The sequence below is a fragment of the Eucyclogobius newberryi genome, unplaced genomic scaffold (assembly GCF_026437365.1).
Source record: "Eucyclogobius newberryi isolate DKJ021-1_F unplaced genomic scaffold, fEucNew1.0.hap1 SCAF_14, whole genome shotgun sequence".
Classification (NCBI taxonomy): Eukaryota; Metazoa; Chordata; class Actinopteri; order Gobiiformes; family Gobiidae; genus Eucyclogobius; species Eucyclogobius newberryi.
The window spans coordinates 12770426-12797869 of NW_027315768.1; the positions used below are offsets into that span (position 1 = coordinate 12770426).

General features: G+C 40.9%; 1 protein-coding gene across 2 annotated transcripts in view; it reads right to left on the bottom strand.

Moving 5' to 3' along the window:
• The window catches only part of scn1laa (sodium channel, voltage-gated, type I-like, alpha), a 51234-nt gene extending 24529 nt beyond the window's left edge, over positions 1-26705 (bottom strand). Inside the window, exons 1-11 of one of the 2 annotated variants that reach the window (XM_072444326.1) lie at positions 26537-26705; positions 21548-21864; positions 20319-20437; positions 20141-20230; positions 19856-19984; positions 19515-19606; positions 19235-19441; positions 18062-18125; positions 17847-17988; positions 14837-15043; positions 1053-1337 (exon numbers count right to left, since the gene is read on the bottom strand). In XM_072444326.1, the coding sequence (XP_072300427.1) occupies positions 1053-1337; positions 14837-15043; positions 17847-17988; positions 18062-18125; positions 19235-19441; positions 19515-19606; positions 19856-19984; positions 20141-20230; positions 20319-20437; positions 21548-21811 (1599 nt within the window). In that variant the 5' untranslated portion in view covers positions 21812-21864; positions 26537-26705. Of the gene's footprint in view, positions 1-1052; positions 1338-14836; positions 15044-17846; positions 17989-18061; positions 18126-19234; positions 19442-19514; positions 19607-19855; positions 19985-20140; positions 20231-20318; positions 20438-21547; positions 21865-26536 lie in introns of those variants that run through there. The other variant, XM_072444325.1, reaches the window with a different exon arrangement.
• Positions 26706-27444: the final 739 nt, after the last annotated feature.

Below are 27444 nucleotides of genomic sequence, written 5' to 3' on the forward strand. Positions count from 1 at the left end.
CTGGACTATTTTGTTTTTTTGGAAGCGCTTTTTGTGTATTTGATTTCTTTGACTGGATTTTAAAAGAATGTATTGATCCCTCGCCTTATTCCTGTTGTTATGACACTTTGACCAGAAAAGATTCAAATATTTGTCATGACGTTAAACCTTTTCTCGACTGCTTTCAGCGAGACTGAGAGTGCTTTAAAAAAAACAAAAAACATTGAAAATGTGTGCAGGTGTTTTGCCTGTAGTGCCTCGCCTTAAGTGAAAGCTGCTGGCACTGTTATTCATGGTTAATGATAATCATATATGCAAGAGATTATTATTTCTGTAACTAACACAAATGTCAACTTAAAAGGCTGAAGAAGAATAAAAGCACAGCCAAACTTTCTATCGTAGTAGTATTGTACTGCCAGTCACTGAACGCCAGGATCTTCTTTAGCCCTTTAGGTCTTGGAACATTCATCTTTTTCTTTGCTAAAAATACACCTCTTTTCCACCATGGGAAAATCCAACAAACTAACACATTCCAAAGTTTGAACAATCCATTTGGTGCTACCTTCTCACACCAGGTACTTTCTCAGTCCCCTCTTCCCCCTCGGGCTGGAGCCGAGCAGGGACTAAACGTGACGTCCACAGAGCGTCAGGCGCTGATTGGGTGAAAGTCTAATGTTTTTGGTGAGTGACTTCAGCGTGGAACAGGAGACAATGTAAACATGCTACACATGACAGCAGCATATCTCATCATGTGTGGCACTTGTCACTGTGTTTTGGAGTCTGTCTAGCAGACCGACTTTTGAGACACAAATCATTGCACTGTTTCCACGCCCAGCTTTACACAGCACCACTGAGCACCACTTGTACTGGAAATGCTTTCAGGGCTGAGCGTGGCCAAGAGCTCAGAGCCAAGTACAGTAGAACCAAGTTGAGACTAATGGAAAAGGGGCATAAAAGAAGCCTGGGGTTTGACTAAGCAAACCTGGTGTGGTTTGAGGCCGTTTGAAAGGCTGAAAAATGCAGGTGAAATGCTTTGACACAGATGGACTGCGCTGTGCAGAAGAGTATTGTACCTGGTGAGCAGAGGAGCACTTGCGGTCGTAGCTGAGCAGGTTGTCGTCCTCAGAGAAGTGGCAGCACATCTTCCTCAGACTGTTCTGCGACTCAGACTTGGGGATCTTCTCGTCTGTTTCTTTGCCCTCGTCCTCTTTCCTCTTCCACCTCCTGTTGCGTCGCTCTTTGGCACTTTTGGAGCTGAGTCTGGAGGCTTCAGAGGAGCTGTCTCTGCCACTGAACTTCTCACTGCCCTCGCCATTCTCTGCCGCCGCCGCCGCTGCTGCTGCTGCTGCTGCCGCTGCCTGGACACGCATTCATAAGGAGTGATATTCATTACATTGCAGATATCAAGCAATTAGGCTGATAACAATTATTGCTCCAGTCGATTACAAAAATGGTGCAAAAAAAAAACATTTATACATCGAGTTTTGACTGAAATGATAGTCCATACATGACTACTTTATTATTAGCGTCCAGCTTCCACCCGACCTCGCTTAAAAAAAGCCTTCCCATCAGTCAATTTTTGAGACTCCGCAGAATATGCCACACTAATGATGACTTCAATGAAAAGGCACAGGAGATGAAACGCAGGTTTTTACAGCGAGGATATCCACATTCATGGGTCGATGAAGCATATGATCGAGCCTCTAAGAAAACACTTGCATAACCCAATTCTCTTCACATTCTGCAACCATCAGAAGGATATTTAGGAAACATTAGCACATCCTCAAATCCGATCCGGAACTTTCCTCCACGTCCCTTGTTTGTCAACAGAAGAGGTAAAAATCTGAGAGACCACCTCGTACGTGCCCTGCTATACCCACCCAAACGCTCCTGTCCCCCTCCCAAATAGAAACTACAGGTGTGGAAACTGCGCACAATGCAACAACACTGTAAAAACAAACTACTTCCAACATCCTCACTCTGGAAAAAAGTTCTTTATCAAGAGCATTATAACATGCGCATCCACACATATTGTGTATCTTTTATATTGTCCCTGCGGCCTGGCCTATGTCGGCAAAACCATCAGGAAATTAAAACAAAGGATCAGTGAACACAAAAGGCACAATGACAGGGAATACTGTCAACACAACGTCTGTACACTCCACTTTTGCGGTATTGAACATGTTCCTCTGCCCCCAAGAGGAGGGGACCATGACTTACTATTAAAACAACGCAAATCGTTTTGGATCCATACCCTGCAGACACTGGCTCCTAGGGGGTTGAATGACGAGTTCAATCCCAACATTTTCCTGTAACAGCTCTGAGGATGATCTACAGTACACATGCAGTACACATGCAGTACACATGCAGTACACATGCAGTACACATGCAGTACACATGCAGTTTTGAATATATCTCACATGGTTTTCCCATTGACCTGTTTGCTTTATTCAACACATTTATGTATACTTTTTTCTGCTATCAATTTTGTACTGTATTAGTCACTATTTTTGACGTATGTGTTATTCATCATGAGGTGTCATTATTTGTCTATCGTTTTGGGTATTGTTAATGTGTATGATGATATTTGTGTTAGTTCTGACGTGTCTCTAAAAACATCTGTGACTGGCCACTCCTATTTTTCAGGCCACTCCTCTTTAAACCTCTGTCCCATCCTCGAAACGTTGCCTCTTTATTAATAAATGTTTATTTGCAAGTAAGACAGTGTGCGGGATATCTTTCCCTATTACAGATCAGCCATAAAAAAGTCCCGGAAGAAACAAGTGGAACAGCGAGATACGATATCACATGTGCACATCTTCTTATTAGATCATAAAGGTGGTTGACCATAAGCCTCAGTCCTGGACACAGATGTGTGGGTCACACTCTGCTTTGCTCTGGACACAGTCTGTGTGTGGCTGTGAGAGCAGAGCCAAGTGCAGCATAGACAGCGAGAGAGCAATGTGGCTCGTCTGAGAAGTATATTCAAATGAATACATTTAATGCAAATACTAAGCAGGTCTGACTGAGAGGAGTATGAAAGTTCAGTAAATATACATTCAACTCACATTAACATATAAAACGTTTGGTTGCATATGGTGCGAGAGGTTGAAAATAATAAAAAATATAGCCGCAAGCGGCAATGATCGGCCCTCGCCACGCCGCCGCCACGCCGCAAGAGGAGGGGGCGCTAACGCGCCCCAATTGTCCTTTTATTGCGCCTACTGCTGAATCTGTGACGCTGTCACATCTTCTCCCCTTGTTTTACCATCAAAAAGCAATTTTATTTTGAATTCTTGGCACAATGTGCGGCTTTGCCGCACAGACACCGTGACTCTTTGAATAAAAATGTGGATCACTTTTGATGGTCCACCCCTGAAGATGAGTCTCACCAAATTTCAGGTTAATAGGGCTAACGCCCTAAGAGGAGTTTGTGAAAGTCTAAAGTGTAAACATGTTCTGGCGATTTCCCCATTGGAATAACATGGAAGGTTTCGGTCATCGTTACGGCAACGCCATAACAATTATGACATGGGTCTCATTGACTTTTTTGATGGGGATGCTAAAATTGAGTTGTGTGTCAAATTTCATATAATTTCGCAAAACTAAACATTTAACCTCCATATAAAATCTGTAGGGGGCGCTGTGGCGCCAAATGAATTTATTTCACTTCAAGTAGGTTTAGGGCAAAGAGTTTAACAACTGATTCTAATTTGACGCAATTCGGACTTTATCTGCGCAAACGGCAGAAATTTTAAATATGGGAGATTTCTGAAATTCTAGCTACAGAGACCGTGAGAGGTATCAATGTAATTTGGATAACTTTTGATGTCCCACTCCTCAGTAGCATTTTCACCAAATTTCAGCTTTTTAGGGCCAACGCCCTGGGAGGAGTTCGTAAAAGTACGACGTTTGGAAAAACTCCGAAGTCATGTTTAGCCATTTTTGAAGCAATATGGCCGACATTTGGTTGGGCGGACGGCGTTGCCGTAATAATATTTTTTACTTCTCTTGTCACCATCTACCTCTGCGCCAAATTTCATGATTCTACGATCAGATTTTTTTTGGGTCATTTCCCATCTCTCAATGCATTTTTGGTACATTTGGGGGCGCTGACGCGCCAATTTTTTTAATTTTAGAAAAGGGAAATAGCCAGAATGTAGAGAGGCACGATTTTTAGAGGCGTGCAAATTTTTGTGACTTTTCGTCAATGTTCACTGGGTGAAAAATAGGGGGGTTGGTCCCGAGAAGAAGAAGAAAGAAAGAAAGAATAATATTCCGATGCGAAAACAATGTTTCCCATTTTTCAAATATCATAAACTATACATTTTCGGAAAGCGCTCGCGCTTTCCTACCTCATGGTGTGGGTCCCTGGTCACTGACGGGTACTTTCGATAATTTTGAGTGGGCTCCGCCCACTTTGTGTTTTTGGCCCTCTATACAGTAATAATGTTCAATTTTTGCCTTACATGCTTATATGCACGGAACATGCAAGAGATGGGGAACGTATTCGTGAGCTACTTAGCGCAAATGAGTGCTTTATATGGGGATGACGACCGCTTCGCGGTCGTCATCCCAATGTAAAGTGCTCGTTTAGTGCGAACTTTTGCACGGGCTTCGCCCGTTTACAACGGTAATGTTCCATTTTCCTACAACTAATTAGTATGCACGGGGCGTGCATGAGTGGAGGAGTGCGTTAGTGAGTGTTTGGAAGTGGGCGAGCGCTTCGCGCTCGATTTTGTGCGCACTACGTGCGCACTTTCGCAGCCGTGCTTCGCACGGCCTTACGAGATTAATAGGCCTCTCGCCAGCTTGTGGCGCTCGGGCCTAATTAAAGCCGCAAGCGGCATCCAACGGCCCTCGCGGGCCGCCGGCCTTCTGACTCTGCGCTTTTGACTTGATAAAGATGGCGCCCTTATTGTGTGTTGAATAAAAAAAGAACTTGACAGACGGCGACACATTGGACATGGCCAATCCAGTGCAAATGAACACAAGTGTCAGTCAAATTTGCTGCGCCGCCGCACAGAGACCGTAGCACTTGGAATAAAAATATGGATAACTTTTGATGCCCCGCTTGTGTAGATGATTTTTCCCAAAGTAAAGCTTGATCGAGCTATTGCCCACGGAGGAGTTTGTTAAAGTGTGAAGCGTAAATGTGAACATTTCAAGGATTTGGCGTTTTTCCCATTTGTGACAGTATATTTGCAGCTCCACGGTACCACTTAAAATCAAAATATGGATAACTTTTGATGCCCCGTTTGTGTAGATGATTTTCCCCAAATATGAGCTTGATCGGGCAATCGGCCTAGGAGGAGTTCGTTAAAGTGTGAAGCGTAAAAATGTGGTGATTTTAGAGATTTCGCTGTTTTCCCATTTCTGACATATATTTGCGGGTCCGCCACACAGAGACCGTAGCACTTAGAATCAAAATATGGGTAAGTTTTGATGCCCCGCTTGTGTAGATGATATTCTCCAAATATGAACTTGATCGGACAATCGCCCTAGGAGGAGTTTGTTAAAGTGTGAAGCGTAAAAATGTGGTGATTTGAGCGATTCTACGATTTTCCCATAAGGATAACATGGGATGTTTCTGTCAACGCTACGGTTACGCCGTACAAAATATGACTTTGGCTCTCATACTTTTATGATCAGGATGGCAAATTAGAATTTTGTTCAAAATATCATGTCATTTGGAAAAACTCTATTGTTTATAGGCCACTCTGAAGGCCAAATAGTCAGAATTCTGGGAAACGTTTGCGGCTCCGTCGCACAAAGACCGTAAAAGTTATCCTTAAAATTTGGATAACTTTAGATACACCACTTGTCTAGAGGACGTACACCGATTTTGAGGTTGGTGGGCAAAACGCACTAGGAGGACTTCGTTAAAGTGTAAAACATAAAAATGTGGTAATTTGAGAGATTTTGTGGTTTTCCCATAGGGATAACATGGGAGGTTTCTGTCATCGCTACGACTACTGCGTAAAAATTTAGGCATTTTTGTGATTGGCTTTTGTGATCGGGACGGCAAAATAGAATTTTGGGTAAAGTTTAGACAATTTTGGTAAAACTAATTTTTGACCTTCAATGTTAATTTAAAGGTCACTCTGTAGGGGGCGCTATCACTGCCATTTCAATTTTGTCAGCCTAAACTGGTCCAAACTAGAAAGTTTAACAAATGATTCAAATTTGGTCCTAATCGGACTGGTTTTGATCAAATGGGAACAATTTTTAGATCTGCAATATTCCAAAATAAGTTGTCCAACTTTGCGGCTGCGCCGCACACAGACCGTTAAAGGTATCTCAAAAAATTGGATAACTTTAGATGCCCCACTTGTCCAGAGGACGTCCGCCGATTTTGAAGTCGGTGGGCAAAACGCCCTAGGAGGAGTTCGTCAAAGTTTGACGTGAACAAAATGGCTAACACAGTGTGTTTTCATTTTCAAAGGAAGACTGCGGGCATAGGGTAAGTCTGGGGGCGTGGCCACAATGATATATTTTTTTTGTCCTCACGAGAGGAATGCGTGTCCCGAATTTCGTAGCTTTACGCCAAAGTTGACCTCGGGGCGTCTCCCATAGGCGCAATGTATTTTGACTTTTGTCGGTGGCGCTGTCGCGCCATTTTTTAACCCAAAAAAAAATGGCCCAGAAAAAACAAAATTTTTCGCCGATTTTGAATTTTGGGTAAAGTTTGGTGAGTTTTTGAGCATGTTCAGGGGGTAAAATTAGAGCTCAAAAAGCAGAAGAACAAGAAAAATAATAAAAATTAAAGCCGCAAGCGGCATCCAACGGCCCTCGCGGGCCGCCGGCCTTCCGACTCTGCGCTTTTGACTTGATAAAGATGGCGCCCTTATTGTGTCTTGAATAAAAAAAGAACTTGACAGACGGCGACACATTGGACATGGCCAATCCAGTGCAAATGAACACAAGTGTCAGTCAAATTTGCTGCGCCGCCGCACAGAGACCGTAGCACTTGGAATAAAAATATGGATACCTTTTGATGCCCCGCTTGTGTAGATGATTTTTCCCAAAGTAAAGCTTGATCGAGCTATTGCCCACGGAGGAGTTTGTTAAAGTGTGAAGCGTAAATGTGAACATTTCAAGGATTTGGCGTTTTTCCCATTTGTGACAGTATATTTGCAGCTCCACGGCACAGAGACCGTACCACTTAAAATCAAAATATGGATAACTTTTGATGCCCCGTTTGTGTAGATGATTTTCCCCAAATATGAGCTTGATCGGGCAATCGGCCTAGGAGGAGTTCGTTAAAGTGTGAAGCGTAAAAATGTGGTGATTTTAGAGATTTCGCTGTTTTCCCATTTCTGACATATATTTGCGGGTCCGCCACACAGAGACCGTAGCACTTAGAATCAAAATATGGGTAAGTTTTGATGCCCCGCTTGTGTAGATGATATTCTCCAAATATGAACTTGATCGGACAATCGCCCTAGGAGGAGTTTGTTAAAGTGTGAAGCGTAAAAATGTGGTGATTTGAGCGATTCTACGATTTTCCCATAAGGATAACATGGGATGTTTCTGTCAACGCTACGGTTACGCCGTACAAAATATGACTTTGGCTCTCATACTTGTATGATCAGGATGGCAAATTAGAATTTCGTTCAAAATATCATGTCATTTGGAAAAACTCTATTGTTTATAGGCCACTCTGAAGGCCAAATAGTCAGAATTCTGGGAAACGTTTGCGGCTCCGTCGCACAAAGACCGTAAAAGTTATCCTTAAAATTTGGATAACTTTAGATACACCACTTGTCTAGAGGACGTACACCGATTTTGAGGTTGGTGGGCAAAACGCACTAGGAGGACTTCGTTAAAGTGTAAAACATAAAAATGTGGTAATTTGAGAGATTTTGTGGTTTTCCCATAGGGATAACATGGGAGGTTTCTGTCATCGCTACGACTACGGCGTAAAAATTTAGGCATTTTTGTGATTGGCTTTTGTGATCGGGACGGCAAAATAGAATTTTGGGTAAAGTTTAGACAATTTTGGTAAAACTAATTTTTGACCTTCAATGTTAATTTAAAGGTCACTCTGTAGGGGGCGCTATCACTGCCATTTCAATTTTGTCAGCCTAAACTGGTCCAAACTAGAAAGTTTAACAACTGATTCAAATTTGGTCCTAATCGGACTGGTTTTGATCAAATGGGAGCAATTTTTAGACCTGCAATATTCCAAAATAAGTTGTCCAACTTTGCGGCTGCGCCGCACACAGACCGTAAAAGGTATCTCAAAAAATTGAATAACTTTAGATGCCCCACTTGTCCAGAGGACGTACGCCGATTTTGAAGTCGGTGGGCAAAACGCCCTAGGAGGAGTTCGTCAAAGTTTGACGTAAACAAAATGGCTAACTCAGCTTGTTTTCATTTTCAAAGGAAGATGGCGGCCATAGGGTAAGTTTGGGGGCGTGGCCACAATGATTTTTTTTGTTTATCCTCACGAGAGGAATGCGTGTCCCGAATTTCGTAGCTTTACGCCAAAGTTGACCTCGGGGCGTCTCCCATAGGCGCAATGTATTTTGACTTTTGTCGGTGGCGCTGTCGCGCCATTTTTTAACGAAAAAAAAAATGGCCCAGAAAAAATAAAATTTTTCGCCGATTCTGAATTTTGGGCAAAGTTTGGTGAGTTTTTGAGCATGTTCAGGGGGTCAAATTAGAGATCAAAGCGCTGAAGAAGAACAAGAAAAATTAAAGCCGCAAGCGGCATCCAACGGCCCTCGCGGGCCGCCGGCCTTCCGACTCTGCGCTTTCGACTTGATAAAGATGGCGCCCTTATTGTGTTGAATTAAAAAAAGAACTTGACAGACGGCGACACATTGGACATGGCCAATCCAGTGCAAATGAACACAAGTGTCAGTCAAATTTGCTGCTCCGCTGCACAGAGACCGTAGCACTTGGAATATAAATATGGATAACTTTTGATGCCCCGCTTGTGTAGATGATATTTCCCAAAGTAAAGCTTGATCGAGCTATTGCCCACGGAGGAGTTTGTTAAAGTGTGAAGCATAAATTTGAACATTTCATAGATTTAGCGTTTTTCCCATTTGTGACAGTATATTTGCAGCTCCACGGCACAGAGACCGTAGCACTTAGAATCCAAATATGACTAACTTTTGATGCTTCCCTTGTGTAGATGATTTCCCCCAAATATGAGCTTGATCGGGCAATCGCACTAGGAGGAGTTTGTTTAAGTGTGAAGCGTAAAAATGTGGTCATTTTAGAGATTTCGCTGTTTTCCCATTTCTGACATATATTTGCGGGTCCGCCACACAGAGACCGTAGCACTTAGAATAAAAATATGGATAGCTTTTGATGCCCCGCTTGTATAGATGATTTTCCCTAAATATGAGTTTGATCGGACAATCGCCCTAGGAGGAGTTTGTTAAAGTGTGAAGCGTAAAAATGTGGTGATTTGAGGGATTTCGCGATTTTCCCATAAGGATAACATGGGATATTTCTGTCATGGCTACGGTTACGCTGTACAAAATATGACTTTGTCTCTCATACTTTTATGATCAGGATGGCAAATTAGAATTTTGTGCAAAATATCATGTCATTTGGAAAAACTCTATTGTTTATAGGCCACTCTGAAGGCCAAATAGTCAGAATTCTGGGAAACGTTTGAGGCTCCGTCGCACAGAGACCTTAAAAGCTATCCTTAAAATTTGGATAACTTTAGATGCCCCACTTGTCTAGAGGACGTACACCGATTTTGAGGTTGGTGGGCAAAACGCACTAGGAGGAGTTCGTCAAAGTTTGAAACAGAAAAATGTGGATATTCGAGAGATTTAGCGGTTTTCCCATAGGGATAACATGGGAGATTTATGTCATCGCTACGACTACGCCGTAAAAATTAAGGCATTTGTCTGATAGGCTTTTTTGATCGGGACGCCAAAATAGAATTTTGGGTAAAGTTTAGAAAATTTTGGTAAAACTAATTTTTGACCTTCAATGTTAATTTAAAGGTCACTCTGTAGGGGGCGCTATCGCGCCCATTTCAATTTTGTCAGCCTAAACTGGTCCAAACTAGAACGTTTAACAACTGATTCAAATTTGGTCCTAATCGGACTGGTTTTGATCAAATGGGAGCAATTTTTAGATCTGCAATATTCCAAAATAAGTTGTCCAACTTTGCGGCTGCGCCGCACACAGACCGTAAAAGGTATCTCAAAAAATTGGATAACTTTAGATGCCCCACTTGTCCAGAGAACGTACGCCGATTTTGAAGTTGGTGGGCAAAACGCCCTAGGAGGAGTTCGTCAAAGTTTGACGTAAACAAAATGGCTAACTCAGCTTGTTTTCATTTTCAAAGGAAGATGGCGGCCATAGGGTAAGTTTGGGGGCGTGGCCACAATGATTTTTTTTTGTTTATCCTCACGAGAGGAATGCGTGTCCCGAATTTCGTAGCTTTACGCCAAAGTTGACCTCGGGGCGTCTCCCATAGGCGCAATGTATTTTGACTTTTGTCGGTGGCGCTGTCGCGCCATTTTTTAACGAAAAAAAAAATGGCCCAGAAAAAATAAAATTTTTCGCCGATTCTGAATTTTGGGCAAAGTTTGGTGAGTTTTTGAGCATGTTCAGGGGGTCAAATTAGAGATCAAAGCGCTGAAGAAGAACAAGAAAAATAATAATAATAATAATAATAAATATAGCCGCAAGCGGCAATGATCGGCCCTCGCCACGCCGCCGCCACACCGCCGCCACGCCGCAAGAGGAGGGGGCGCTAACGCGCCCCAATTGTCCTTTTATCACGCCTACTGCTGAATCTGTGACGCTGTCACATGTTCTCCCCTTTGTTTTACCATCAAAAAGCAATTTTATTTTGAATTCTTGGCAAAATGTGCGGCTTTGCCGCACAGACACCGTGACTCTTTGAATGAAAATGTGGATAACTTTTGATGGTCCTGAAGATGAGTCTCACCAAATTTCAGGTTAATAGGGCTGACGCCCTGGGAGGAGTTTGTGAAAGTCTAAAGTGTAAACATGTTCTGGCCCCATTGGAATAACATGGGAGGTTTCGGTCATCGTTACGGCAACGCCATAACAATTATGACATGGGTCTCATTGACTTTTTTGATGGGGATGCTAAAATTGAGTTGTGTGTCAAATTTCATATAATTTCGCAAAACTAAACATTTAACCTCCATATAAAATCTGTAGGGGGCGCTGTGGCGCCAAATGAATTTATTTCACTTCAAGTAGGTTTAGGGCAAAGAGTTTAACAACTGATTCTAATTTGACGCAATTCGGACTTTATCTGCGCAAACGGCAGAAATTTTAAATATGGGAGATTTCTGAAATTTTAGTTACAGTTTGCGGCTTCGCCGCACAGAGACCGTGAGAGGTATCAATGTAATTTGGATAACTTTTGATGTCCCACTCCTCAGTAGCATTTTCACCAAATTTCAGCTTTTTAGGGCCAACGCCCTGGGAGGAGTTCGTAAAAGTACGACGTTTGGAAAAACTCCGAAGTCATGTTTAGCCATTTTTGAAGCAATATGGCCGACATTTGGTTCGGGGGACGGCGTTGCCGTAATAATATTTTTTACTTCTCTTGTCACCATCTACCTCTGCGCCAAATTTCATGATTCTACGATCAGATTTTTTTTGGGTCATTTCCCATCTCTCAATGCATTTTTGGTACATTTGGTGGCGCTGACGCGCCAATTTTTTTTATTTTAGAAAAGGGAAATAGCCAGAATGTAGAGAGGCACGATTTTTAGAGGTGTGCAAATTTTTGTGACTTTTCGTCAATGTTCACTGGGTGAAAAATAGGGGGGTTGGTCCCGAGAAGAAGAAGAAAGAAAGAAAGAAAGAAAGAAAGAATAATATTCCGATGCGAAAACAATGTTTCCCATTTTTCAAATATCATAAACTATACATTTTCGGAAAGCGCTCGCGCTTTCCTACCTCATGGTGTGGGTCCCTGGTCACTGACGGGTACTTTCGATAATTTTGAGTGGGCTCCGCCCACTTTGTGTTTTTGGCCCTCTATACAGTAATAATGTTCAATTTTTGCATTACATGCTTATATGCACGGAACATGCAAGAGATGGGGAACGTATTCGTGAGCTACTTAGCGCAAATGAGTGCTTTATATGGGGATGACGACCGCTTCGCGGTCGTCATCCCAATGTAAAGTGCTCGTTTAGTGCGAACTTTTGCACGGGCTTCGCCCGTTTACAACGGTAATGTTCCATTTTCCTACAACTAATTAGTATGCACGGGGCGTGCATGAGTGGAGGAGTGCGTTAGTGAGTGTTTGGAAGTGGGCGAGCGCTTCGCGCTCGATTTCGTGCGCACTACGTGCGCACTTTCGCAGCCGTGCTTCGCACGGCCTTACGAGATTAATAGGCCTCTCGCCAGCTTGTGGCGCTCGGGCCTAATAATATTTTTAGCAAAAACAATATAGCCGTTTTTACTATAACAACAAATGATACATCGTTTGAAAGCTCTAAGCCTTCCCGATGCCGCCATGGGGTGGAATCATCATTACGAGCGCTTACGCGCTCGTCACTCCCTATTCCGTCGGGATGCCCCGCCCACTCCCCATAGACTTCCATTGATTTGAGCAGATACAAGCATGGCCCATGCCTGCGGCATGGATTCTCGCGTACGGGACGATGCCAGGAGGGTTTTTGGAGGAATGCAGCGCTTCGCGCTGCTGTTGTCAACAATTAGTGAATGGGCTACGCCCATTCACTAATTGTTGACTATTTCTGTCATAGCAGGAGTAAGTATGCATGATCCATGCCTTCGGCATGGGCTAGTTCACTGTACTTGCCAGGGGCGACGGGGTACCAAACATGCGGGCTGCGCCCGCATGTTTGGTCAGACAGTTGCAACGCTGCCTTCGGCAGCGTTGCGGGAGCAATAGGCCCTCCCCCTGCTGGGGCTCGGGCCTAATAATAATATTTTTAGCAAAAACAATATAGCCGTTTCCACTATAACAACAAATTATACATCGTTTGAAAGCTCTAAGCCTTCCCCATGCCGCCATGGGGTGGAATCATCATTACGAGCGCTTACGCGCTCGTCACTCCCTATTTCGTCGGGATGCCCCGCCCACTCCCCATAGACTTCCATTGATTTGAGCAGAAACAAGCATGGCCCATGCCTGCGGCATGGATTCTCGCGTACGGGACGATGCCAGGAGGGTTTTTGGAGGAATGTAGCGCTTCGCGCTGCTGTTGTCAACAATTTGTGAATGGGCTACGCCCATTCACAAATTGTTGACTATTTCTGTCATAGCAGGAGTAAGTATGCATGATCCATGCCTTCGGCATGGGCTAGTTCACTGTACTTGCCAGGGGCGACGGGGCACCAAACATGCGGGCTGCGCCCGCATGTTTGGTCAGACAGTTGCAACGCTGCCTTCGGCAGCGTTGCGGGAGCAATAGGCCCTCCGCCCTGCTGGGGCTCGGGCCTAATAATAATATTTTTAGCAAAAACAATATAGCCGTTTCCACTATAACAACAAATTATACATCGTTTGAAAGCTCTAAGCCTTCCCGATGCCGCCATGGGGTGGAATCATCATTACGAGCGCTTACGCGCTCGTCACTCCCTTTCCCGTCGGGGTGCCCCACCCACTTCCCATAGACTTCCATTGATTTGAGCAGATACAAGCATGGCCCATGCCTACGGCATGGATTCTCGCGTACGGCACGATGCCAGGAGTGTTTTTGGAGGAATGCAGCGCTTCGCGCTGCTGTTGTCAACAATGAGTGAATGGGCTACGCCCATTCACTCATTGTTGACTTTTTCTGTCATAGCAGGAGTAAGTATGCATGATCCATGCCTTCGGCATGGGCTAGTTCACTGTACTTGCCAGGGGCGACGGGGTACCAAACATGCGGGCGCAGCCCGCATGTTTGGTCAGGCAGTTGCAACGCTGCCTTCGGCAGCGTTGCGGGAGCAATAGGCCCTCCGCCCTGCTGGGGCTCGGGCCTAATAATATTCCGATGCGAAAACAATGTTTCCCATTTTTCAAATATCATAAACTATACATTTTCGGAAAGCGCGAGCGCTTTCCTACCTCATGGTGTGGGTCCCTGGTCACTGACGGGTACTTTTGTTAATTTTGAGTGGGCTCCGCCCACTTTGTGTTTTTGGCCCTCTAAACAGTAATAATGTTCAATTTTTGCATTACATGCTTATATGCACGGAACATGCAAGAGATGGGGAACGTATTCGTGAGCTACTTAGCGCAAATGAGTGCTTTATATGGGGAGTGCTTTATATGGGGATGACGACCATCTCAATGTAAAGTGCTCGTTTAGTGGGCACTTTTGCACGGGCTTCGCCCGTTTACAACGGTAATGTTCCATTTTCCTACTACTAATTAGTATGCACGGGGCGTGCATGAGTGGAGGAGTGCGTTAGTGAGTGTTTGGGTTAGGGTGCGCATTTTCGCGGCCTTACGAGATTAATAGGCCTCTCACCAGCTTGTGGCGCTCGGGCCTAAATATATGGGCCAAATGTGAGTCCAGGAGCAGGGGAACATTTAGATTGGAAACACATTTTTTGCCTGCTTTTTTAAATAAATCATAACTTTTACGAGACAGTAAATAATGTGATTAAAGAACCCAGAACATTTTAAAATGGCACTACTATACTTTTGAACTCCACATGTATGAACCGGAGTCTGAACTTTAAAGTACAGTGAGCGGGGACACAAGATGGGTCTCAACTGATACAGCCTCAGAACAAACTAAAAGTAATCAATTGATAAGGACATTTCTAATAAGAACTATTAAATTATAAACATGATAGACATGGTAAAAGTGCATAACGTCTCCTAGTTACCGGTGCATGTAAGTATGTTTAGAAAAGTATTTGATACCTGGCTCTCTTCTTGTTGTTTTTTCACCTGCTCTAACATGGCCTGGAACTTCTCCTCTTTCTCTTTGGCCTCGTTGATGGTGGCCTGGCTCTGCTCCTCGTAGGCCATGGCAACTACAGCCAGAATCAGGTTGATCAGGTAAAAGGAGCCCAGGAAGATGACCAGTACAAAAAACACCATGTACGTTTTCCCCGCAGCTCGAAGAGTCTGCAAAAAGACACATAGAAAGAGGATGGTTATTATTCTTCCTGCTGTAATAAAACAGTCTAGACACAGATGATATGGTCCATAGGGTTATGCAATTTAAGAAGTTATTCAACGTCGATATTCAATTTGATTTTAAAACTACTGTATGTTTCTAGGACAGAAAACACCATCAATGGAAATGATAGATGGATCCATGGATGACTGTCAAGGACTGGACAAAATGAAAAATCTGACTTTTACTTTGAACTTGAAATGGGACAAATTGATCAGACACTGGGACACAGGGGACTGGATGGGACATTAAAGGACATTAAAGGACATATGCCAGACAGACTTTTTTATTATCATTACTACTTTTTCTTTTTTCTTTCGTCATTTCACTCTCTGGTTTTGTTCTATTTGTTTTTTTTTATAATATACAGTATATCCAAACACCAGCAGATGCCATGTGTTTTATCAGCTTCATCTGGGTCAAATTTTGTATCAGAGTCCAATTCAAAATTCTTTTACAATCTAAATTACTATTCAATTAAACGATAGATTTCTCAATTAGAAAAAAAATCTTAAATCGCCGCCCTAAATTGTAGTATGGCAGACTATAAATCTAAAAGTCTAATAAATGAATGGAAATTAAATGAAGGTGCATTTATAATCATAAAAAACATTGTATATATATATATATATATATATATATATATATATATATAAATATATAAATATATATATATATATATATATTTTTTTTAATCTAATCCACAGAATTGAATAAGTGGTCAAAGAGATTTTCTCAGTCTGATTTTAATTTTAATAAAACAATTTTTTAAAGGAAAATATTAGTTTTTTCTCAAGACTGATATTATTATTATTATTTTTTGGGGGTATTATCTTTAACTTAAATCTTGTTGTATTTTATCTAATATCGTAAAAAGATAAATATATAAGTAAAATTTATAAAAGTAAAAAAGCGCTGATTTTATTCATCAGTTTAAAGTGACTTGTCCCTTTCACACACACAGCTTGAGCAGAGCCTGTTGTTGCCATGTTTGCCTGCCACATAATGATCCCGCCTGTTCTTTTATTGGACCCTCATACACAGAGAAGACCTATTCATATTGTGTTTACTCATATCATCTTTGTCCCACATGGAAATTCATGTTTGCACAGAGGCTTGTTTAAACACCATGTCCTAACTTTTCATTATTGCTCTCTCCACTGTGAGTGAGGATGGCTTGACGCAGCCCCACCCTAACCCTTTATTTATTCATACCATACACACTGCTCCCAACTGTGGCCAACCCAGGAAGTGTCAAACCAACGTGTCGCCCTAAAATTTAGAGCCATTCATTTAGTTGGACAAATGTTCAACTGAAGGAAACAGAGACCAGAGATAACGCAATGAGATACTTTTATTGTCAGCAATGATAAAAAGTCAGAAGACAAAAAGACAACTAATGGTCAGTTTAGGGCATGATCTATAGAAAGGAATTTGAGACCATTGAGTGATTCTTGGTGTTCAATTCAATTTATTCAAGAGAAACGTAATCTGAGGCTGCTCCAGAAAAGTGCTTTCTTTCTGACCAATCAGAGCAAGGGGGAATGAACATTTACAATTTGTCTGTAACAGCAAGTTTCCACTGGTTTGCTCTGGGTTAGGTAAATGAACCACTGCCTGAAATGAACCGTATTGGTCCATTTAAGTGAGACCAGGGCTGTACTGGGAGGTCAAATTGGCTCTGGACTTTTTGTGATGGACCGGCCTCCACCTTGACAGTGGTGATGGTTATCCAGCAATTTTGTATTAAAATAACTGAAAATAAATGTCATATCAGTTCATACTGTCAATGAGCAACGCTAAACTGTTGGCCCTGCAACGAATTGGCCACTGTCCAGGGTGTACCCCGCCTAAGGCCCAAAGTCACTGGGATAGGCTCCAGTCACCCACGACCCCTAACGGGAACAAACGGTAGAAAATGAATGAATGACTATATTTCATTTAAATGTAACTGGGTAGATTTGGTCCAAACAGCTCTTTTATGTTAGTGCATTTTAGATTACTAACTCGGTGTTATCTACGGCCTGTTGTAGTCAAATGCTGCACAGTTTATTGCTATGCTTCAAAATAGTTTTTATAAGCCAATCTTTAAACACTCAAATATTTCACTGTTGATTCTAAGATGACTGCAAATAAAAAATTACATCATTCAAGTTTCAATATTACATACAATTTCCCGTCAGGTTCCCCCGTTAGTGCCCCAAAGTTTGCTTGTTTAAACACCCAAACCAGTCCAGAGCCAGTCCAAACATGGCTAAGTGAACATGCTGTTTGTGAATCAAAGCATCAGTCAACCCACTGCAGCCAGCACTGCCATTGCATTATAAATGTCCAATAGAACAGTAGAAATTAAATTGTTTCTTGAGCAACAGTTTAAAAAACGGACTAAAAAGGTTTATCATTACATAAGTAAAAGTGGCCAATAGATCATTGTTACATGTGATCATAGTCTGACCCTGTGAGGAGTTATGTGACCCAGAGCTTCTGTTTCCTCTTCCCCACACAACTGTTCTCTCAGCCTCTGTCATGTTCAGAGTGACTGACAGGTGAATCAACCAATCACATGGAAGTGTCGACCCTCAGAAGAAACAGACAGCTTAAGTTTCCTCTTACGTACATCATAAAGCTGATGAATGCATTCAAATTGTGATGAAATAAAAATCTAAAAAGTACTATGATATTTTTGCAAAATTTCCCATTGCAAAGGATGAGTAAACAAAAGCCAAGTAAATAAACAAAATAACTTCCTACCTGTTGGTAAAGGTTCTCCCAGTAATCCTGTGTCATGAGCCTGAACAGAGCGAGGAAAGCCCATCCAAACGAGTCAAAGCTGGTGTAGCCAAAGTCCGGGTTGGTCCCGGCCTGGTAACAGGTGTAGCCGTCTGGACAGTGCCTGGACACACGGACGAGTCATTTCATCTGGAACATTACGCCCTCTAATAATGTATAATGCAGTTTTGACTTACCCTGCATCACTGCCGTTTCCACACAGCAACGGGTCTCGCTTTTCCGGGAGATAGTAATAATTAGCTGGTGGAGAAAAGACATTATATGTATGATTACTATTATATTTAAACATAACATTTAACTAAACCTGTGTCAGCTCTACCTTCAATTTGACACTGTATCTCCTTAACTCAGCGTTTCTATCGGGTTTCTTATGGTTGTCAAAAGTATTGAAAATCGAATAGATACAAATCATACTGACAGGACAAAATATGATCTTACGTGAGCAATTTTAGAATAATTTTGAGCTCAATCAAAAATGATAAAACCATGATTTTTAATAATATAAAGTATTATTTTAGTTATAGTTATAGTCTTCTGAATGAATTCCCAGCACAGGTTTCACGCGTGTGGTTCTGCTCAGCTCCTCTGACGCTGTAATGAGCTCTGTCCCTGTCTGACCCTTTCACAATAAGAGTCTTTCTGCAGCAGGAATCTACAGATCAGTGTCACTCACAGCAGAGGTGGGAAGAGTAGCCAAACATTGTACTCAAGTAAGAGGAGTAAAGTTACTAAGAATAACCTTAAGAATAACTTATTGTCTGGGCGTAACATCTGATTCATAATTTGGTATTTGGAGGAAAGAAGACAAACGAAATAATATCTGAATAAGCGGTGCAAGAAACACGAATGTTCAAATCATTTCTGTCAACGTAAAGCTTTTGTCAAAAGTAAAAGAAGTAGAGTAGTAAAAGTAAGCATCGAAACTACTCTAAGAAGTACAGAGTCCAGAAACAACGACTAGGTGAGAACTACACATGCAAAGTACAGATGTTTTATTGTAGTTGTCGCTGTTATTTGAACATCGATTCACATGCATCCCTTTGACAGCCCTTTTTGTATTTATTAATTATATTTTACTTTACAAATTCACTACTTCATTGCTCCCTTTGACAGCCCTTTTTGTATTTATTAATTATATTTTACTTTACAAATTCACTACTTCATTGCTCCCTTTGACAGCCCTTTTTGTATTTATTAATTATATTTTACTTTACAAATTCACTACTTCATTGCTACATGTTGCATCTACACTCCAAAAACCAGTACCAAACCTGGACCAAAGCATATTCTTGTAAGTCTAACTCTAACTTCAGTTCATTTGTGTTTGTAGAGTCCAGGGTCCGGCTCACTTTTGTTGTTGGAGTATTCAGTCCAGTTGAAGTCAGGAGACGTGAAGCTTCCATTGGGGGGAGTGATTATACACTTTTGCCTTAGGTTTCCTCTGAACAGTTGTAAGCCGATCAACGCAAAGACACTGAGGCAGAAGACAGTGAGGATCATCACATCCGAGAGCCTCTTTACGGACTGGAACAAGGCACCCACTATGGTTTTTAGTCCTGGGAATCAGAAATATAACATTTCATGAAACATGAAAGAACAGGTTTGTTGTACAAATGAAATAGGTTTTACCTGGAATGACTGAAATAGCTTTAAAAGCTCTCAACACCCTGAATGTGCGAAGTGCTGAAAAGTTCCCTAGTTTTGCGAACTCTGTAACATAACTGTGGAAAATAGTGTAGTTTTTATATCATATACAACATGACAAACAAAACATGACAAATGAGTAGTTATGGAGATTGGGATTGTGTCGTGTCATTTTCTTGGGTCATAGATTTGAAATATTTAGGTTTTAAGTTTAGACCACTCATTACATACATATAGCAAAATTAAATTGGCTTTTGTTCACCTAAAAAATCATAAATCATAAATAAACGTGGACAAAACAAAGGAGAATGTAACGCTCTACATACGCCATGACAATGACACAGAAGTCCAGCCAGTTCCATGGATCTCGCAGGAACGTGAACTTTCCTATACAGAATCCTCGGGCTAAAATTTTCACCAGCGATTCAAAGGTGTAGATCGCAGTGAACGTGTACCTGTCAACACAAGAAGCATCAGTAACTCACACAGAAGAGCATTTTGTATCAACACGCGACTAAAAATGTATGTTGACTTGAAATAAACACATAGTAGTTATTGGTTATTAAGGCGAGTGAAGGTAATGATTTCTTGTGTGAATATAAATAACTTACTCTACATTTTTGGCCCAGTCCGGCGGCTTACTCATGGTCATAAATACACAGTTGGTGATGATAGTGCACATGATTACAATGCTGAACAATGTGCAGTTTGTGTCAAGGAAGCAAATCACAGAGAACAGAAAAGCATTTGTAACGTTCAATCGACAAACAAGCGCGCTCAAAAGGATATGAATGAACTAAAATCCAGATTGATATTCTTCTGAGGGGGTTAAAGGGGCTCAGCAGGTACAAGGCAGGAGTGGCATTGAAGCGGTAAATGACCTGTCCTTTATTTAACACCATAAAGGTCTGAAAGACAGGAAATGACAAGGTTAGTCGTGTTGAAAATGACAAGACAGACACAAAAAAGAAGAAATATGTCATTCTGAAACTTCAAGGCCAGTGCAAAATGTAGTATTTGTTGTATACATTTTAGATACACTGTGTTGTTATGTAGTATATGAATGATTTATTTTTTTTATTGATTATTGTTCAGAAATTGTCGGCAAATGTCTGATTTGTGTTTTAGTAAAGAACAAAAACATTAGAGGACTGTAAAATGAACCACAGAATTGCAAAAATATCACTTTTTAGTTTAAAAGTGCTTGTAGTGCCTTGAAGGCGGAAAAGCACTATATAAATACTGTAGTAATAATAATAATCATACCCTTACACTGCATTGCAAATTTATTTTATATATATTTTATGCTGCGTCTTATTGTTTTGTTTCATTATAGAGAATATAATCAATAATCAATAGTCTATAGTCTAAAGTTGCATATCTTCAAAACACCAATTTCAATAAATATTTTTAATGATTTTTTCCCGCCTCTAATTGAGAGGTCACATGTCACATGTGGAGCAACATCAAAACAAAAAGAAGTAAAGCCGAGCTGAATAACCATTGCATTTAGATTAGAGCTGTCCAAGTTAATGTGTTAATGCCACTAATCAATAATCATGAATTATTTTGACCAAACGATCAATTTCACAGGAAGCAGGAAGTTCACTGTTAGCATGCTAATGTTTTTAACTTTACTTTGATGGTAAACTCTACTCTGACCTTTGAAAGTTATGAAAAATTCAAAAACAAAGCAACTAGTTCGCTTTTTCATGTTTTAATGGTGGTAAAAATCAGGTGAAGCAACTTTAAATTACAGCCAGTTGGGCTTTTAAATATTTCTTTATTTGTGAAATAAAGAAATAATATAATTTTTGTAAAAAGTATAATTTCTATGTTACGCTGCATAACAATAAAGTTGGCGATTAATCACTATTAATCAAATTCTATTCAATTCAATTTATTCGTTATTATTTTTTTTTCGATCGATTGACAGCGTTAATTTAGGTCCTTTACATGAGCGTTCTTGTTCTTGCTCAGTGTGGCTTCACCAACATGGAACATAACCGTTAGCTTACCTTCTGACTGCTGTAATACGGGTCCAGGTCCTCCAGCGGCGTGGACACCAAGCCCTTGGGCGTGGTCCCGTACAGCAGAGGGAGGGGCTTGCCCGCCTCCAGGTCCCTGTTGGGCTCCGGCCGGTTCTCGTCATCGTGCTTCCTCTTCTCACCCTTAGGCCTCTTGGCTTGCTCCTCTGCGATCCGATTCTCGATGGCTTTGAGGGACTCTCGAGTGAACGGGCGGAAGCTATCTGGTCCTGGTGGCACAAGCAGCTCGTCCATCTTTTCATCCTGCACCTTCAGAGTGGACAGCTAACCTCCAGCATGAGAACCCGCTGTAGGAAGACAACAGCGATCAATAATGTGGTTTGACAGATTGAGGTGGTCTTAGAGTCATAAGATAAGATAAGATAAGATAAGATAATCCTTTATTGTCCACACATGGGGAAATGTCTTTGTTACAACGCAGTAGATACAGGGGAAAGGACAGATAACTCTTAATAGAAGAACTCTTATAAACGAAACAAAAAAAACTCTTATTAACAAAACTCCTCTCACATCTTAATAGGGAATGGAGGAAAATAAATAAAAAATAAAATAAAAAGATAAAGATAGAAATAAAATAAAATAAAATGATAAAATAATAAAATAAAGTTGGGATATGACCTGTAGGTGCATTCACATCCACAGTTGTTTTTTTTTTGTATATATATATATGAAAAAGGAAGAAAAAATAAATAAATAAATAGAGATCAAACAATATATGAGACAACATTTTATGAGTTTATGAGTATTTTTTGATATTTCAAGACTAAAACGTCATTCTGTAACCTCAAACACAGTGCATTGTAATGTGAGAAGACATGTTCACTGTCAAATGAGCTAATTCAAACAAGAGAGGCCAGAGGAGGGTGTGGCGTAGTCTCCGGACGTGGTGTGCGATAATGAACCCCGCTTCCCCCGACTGTCATCCACATGCTGTAAATTGCAGACGGCTACGGTAAAATTAGAACCAATTACTCCCCCCCTTTTCTCTAGATAAAATTAAAAAACTGACAATGATGTATTCCAGGTGAAAATCCTCTTCCTATTGGTTCATCTTTGGTAACGCGGGGCTGACTTTTCCCTCGGAGCCATGAGGTGGGTGGAACAGATCTATCCTGCTAATAGGCCTGCCCTGACTGCTATGATGATGTGTTAGCCTGAACTATGGCCTATTAAATATGAATGGACTACAGGCGGTCCTGCGCTCTCCCTGCATGCACAAAGTAACGGCAAAGAACAGTAACTGGGCTTCCACATCGGGAGTGGTGACACGGGAATCGATGGGTAACACGCTTGTCGACAGCCTGCGGCGCGGGCATTCACGCATTGCAGTATGGAAACAATATACAAAGCATTCACTGATGTTTAGGGTCAGAGCTTGTTTTAGGGACATGGACATGCGCAAAAATATTATAAAAATGTCTCGGATATTTGTCAGATCTTGCCCAGAATATGTTTCATGTATCCTTTAATCCCAGAATAATGTAAAGGTAAAAAAATTTAAATTGCGCTCTGATTGAGAAGATCAGATATATGATTGTGAAAAACTTTTAGCCAAAAAACAGACTAAAATAAAAGCATATCTTGTAAATGTTGATGTTTTATTACACTGAAAATCTTTTAAAAACCTTACTGCGATGAGGCTTGCATCTCCACAAACCTGACTCTGCTTGTCTCCATGGAAATGTACTTTTAGCAATAATATGCCACACACTGACTTATAAAACGCATCTAAAATAGTAGAGAATGTTCAGAAATGTGGTTCTCTATTTATATGGAATTATGCAGGTGAAAGTTACATAATGTTGCTTTAAAGAATGATGATGTGAACGGCTTGATAAGAAAATCAGTTCTGTTAACTTCCTAGTTAACAGAACTTAAAACGTAAAACATTCCTAGCGTCCTTATTATTATCATAATTATACACAGTCAAGTTTATACAGGATTTTCACAACTTTCAAAGACCAGCTAACAACAACTAGCATGCTAACAGAATGCTTCACGGCACATAAAACACTCCATAATCAGATGCAGGAAGCACACAGTGGTTTCATTTTTTCCCTGAGAGATGCTTGTACAATACATAATGAGGAAAAACAGATTTTACTTTATTAAAAAACAACAACATTCTGATACAGCTCCTTCAACATACATCATACTTTACATTATTAGGTTTTAGATTACCAACTGTTCTTTTATTCGGTTTGCACGTCAGTAAAGTCACTAATATGAATAAAATGCTATAAAACGGAGACGGTGAAAATAAAGCCAGACGCGCTCGCTGTCACCTGTCATTAAAATCACACATCATCAGTGAAGGCCTCCTCCAGACGGACCCTCCTTCACAAAAGTATGCTCCATCCATCCACCTTCCACTCGGTACAAAAAACTCCAGATACGAGCCGCCTCTGAAGATTCAAACAGCTCCACTTGACCATATCTACAAACCTCTCTGCACCATGACCTTGTCTAAACGCTGGGCCAAGTACACTTCCCCCCGCGCTTGATTGGAGCAAGGAGCTTAATATTTGCCATTCATCATCATGTATTTAAGTACACGTCCGTCTGGGGAATGAGGACAAGTCTTGGAGCTGTGCCACCTGTATCACCCTCAGGTTTAATCTCACTTACAGCATGTCAAAGATGAAGGCAATGTCAATATTTAATGAGACTTAAAAAACAAATAGTATTGATTTCGGAATGGTACCGACATATTGCTTTGAGACGTCACAAGTGGACCAGATGCTGCAGTGGCAGATGTAATTGTTCTACGGCAATAAAATCAGTCAGGAAACTTGATTTGTAGTGAGCATGGCTGCAGTCGACAGTCAAAACTTTGAAGTATCTAACCCAAAAAGACCACGAGATCAGTGTATTTGTCTGTAAAAAGGTATTAACCTCACAATTCACTCCAAGCTGCCGTTGTTCATATAAATACTTGTAATATAATAAATACAATAAATACAATAAAATGACTGGTCGACTGATAAAAACGTCGGTCAAGACACCATAGTCCTAATAATTGACTAAAGAAGGGCCGTCCAAATGTTTTCATCTGAGGTTTTAAAGTTCCACCACAACTTATTTTTAGTCTTGTGGCCTTAATATCAGGTCAGACTGGCTCACACCAAGATGTCGGCTATTGAGCTTATAACGGAAGGAGATCTTGCTCAGAGCAGAATAAACTCTATCTTCTCAGGCCAGAGGAAGAATCGTCTTGATTTTAAAAATGTTTCCACAATTGATCATTACTGGACAAATGCAAGAAAACGACTTCTCCATATTCTATACTATACTCCATATAGTGTGACATGTGGCATGAGGGCAAAGTGTGGAAATCCCTGGGCTAAACAATGAAAGGCCGACAGTATAAATAGGGTCATTATAAAGTGTTTTGAAATTGAAACCATTTCTGTGATGAAAGCACTAAATACTATACCAGGGATGGAGGACAATAGAAAATGTAATGGATTTAACCTATGATCTGATGTTTCTATTCATAAAGGAGTGTGTGTACAAGCAGACTGTGACCAATCACAGGCTGGGAAATAGATCTCCCACTTATAATTGTGCAAATTGTAAGTGGGAGATCTAAAGCTGATTGTAAAAAGCCTGCAAAACGTTGGTTGAATATAAAATACAAACTAATATATATAATATAAAATGTGTGCCCTTTTGTGGTTCACCTTTTGTATTTTGTGTGATATTTAAACCTCAACTACAACATTTAAAGGTGCATTTTAGCATATTGCTGATCAAAATGGAGACAATATTGTGAATGTTGTTTTGAAGTAATGTCAAATTTGAATATAGAGTATAATGTTCATAGAAAATGTGTCAAAAAGAACTTATTAAAAATAAAAATGACAAAAGTTAAGTTTCAAATAAGGGTATAAGTGGACATTTCACCTTTTTTAATAATGAAACTTCATCTTAAACATTTAACGACAGCTAGATGGCCATAATATCTCCTAATAATGTACTCGGATAGTCAGAATATTTGTTTTTGTCTACGTGGCCCACTCCTTTGGCATTTCCTGGCCCTGTACTTATTCTATGAGCAAGTAACCACCAAATCAAAGACTTCCCATTCTCATTATGTTTCCTTTGCACAAATCACACGACAGTAAACAGAATGATCATTACCCCGAGCCTCCTTAGGGACGGGCTCACTCACAGCCCTTAAGTGCGCCCATGTAACTCTTACCACCGCCTCTTCTTGTGCACTAAACGCTCACTAAACCCTCGCATCTCGCATCTCCCTCTTTTGGGCGTTGGCAAAATAGCAGAGGATGTTGTACCCATTAAAACAGGTCTCCATCAGGGAAGATTTATGACGTGTGGAGACACAAAATGACAAGCGTACACATGCCAGACTGGCTGAATGCTGAAGGCAAACAGAGCAGACTCAAGTCTAATTGAAAACAATCTAATAGTGCTGTTGACAGTCATGGAAGCAGGATGCCATCTAAACTGGTGTGGGCTAATAATTACTGACGTGCCAATTAACCACTGGAATAGATTGGTTCCTATATTTTGGGAAGGCTGACAAAAATACTTCCCCAGAATAACTATTAATATCTGTACAAAGTGAAAAAGAAACAATGGAAAACCATGATTTGGTACATTTCAAAACTCAACTTAAGACAAAATACAGGAGAAATGTACTGAAGCCTTTGAATAATATCCATAAATCACTGGTTGTGGCTACATGCACACTCAAATTTGTATTATTGAATTACTTATTTATATTTTTTTAATTTAATTCATTTTAGAAGGTTATTCAATTGACATTTAAACCGCAAAATCATGATCCTTCGACTTTTCACATTAGACTTTGTGATTCACATGCCATTTAAATGATCTTAAAGTTCTAGAAATCAGATAACACAGACAAAATAACCACAAAACATAGCCACTGTGAATACTTTGGCACTTGACAGCTCCCATTAGCTCACTTACCATTAGTTTGCCGGATTTGCCATGCGCAGCCTCATTGCCAAAACGCCTCAAAGTCTCAAAAAGTTGGACACAAATATTTAGAAGAACATAAAATAGCGTCCCGGGGCTGTGTTTCGTGCTTGTTCGGTTATTCCCAGCACTTCCAACAGTTTGATCCGCCCGTGGTGTGTGCGCGCGTCAAAGAAAAGCACTGAGCCTGAGCTTCCGGATGTGCAGGTCCCAAAGAGGGCAGGGATGGATGGATGGAGCGGCGGCGCGGCGCTGCGGTGGTGCTGGACGTGCCCTGGCGCGTAATTGTCAGGAAAACACGTAAAGCTGCACAGTATCTGAAACTAAAAGCTTTTAACCACAAATATGAATCACGTTCTGGACGTATGTGCGCTGATAACTGAGAGAGCGTAGCGGGAAATAATCAGCAGATGGGCCCTTATAAGGCAGTCGTCTATTATGGACTGAATGGGTTTGAAGTCATGAAGAACGGAGCAGGGGTGAGGAAATGATCTGTAGTTTATAAATGATTAGCCATTTTGTGTAACTGGAAGAGAAGTGTTTACAAAAGGCCTGATTTGAATGGCGCTGGTTGGACGTTGGCGCCCTTTAGTGGCTAAAGACAAGACAATTAGTGCTGATCTATACAAATATATATATTTATGATTATATTATTTTTATTATTATAATTGGTAGAATTAGAAGTAAGGCAAGGCAAGGCAAGTTTATTTGTAGAGCACATTTCATACACAAGGTAATTCAAAGTGCTTCACACAGCAGGAAAAATGCATTCAAATCACAAAGAAATTACAGAAACAGAAATATAATAAAATTAACTGATTAAAAACAATTTAAGACATAAAGGGGAAGAGTGCAAAGAAAATCCTTTTGGTTATATGCACAGCTAAACAAAACTGGTT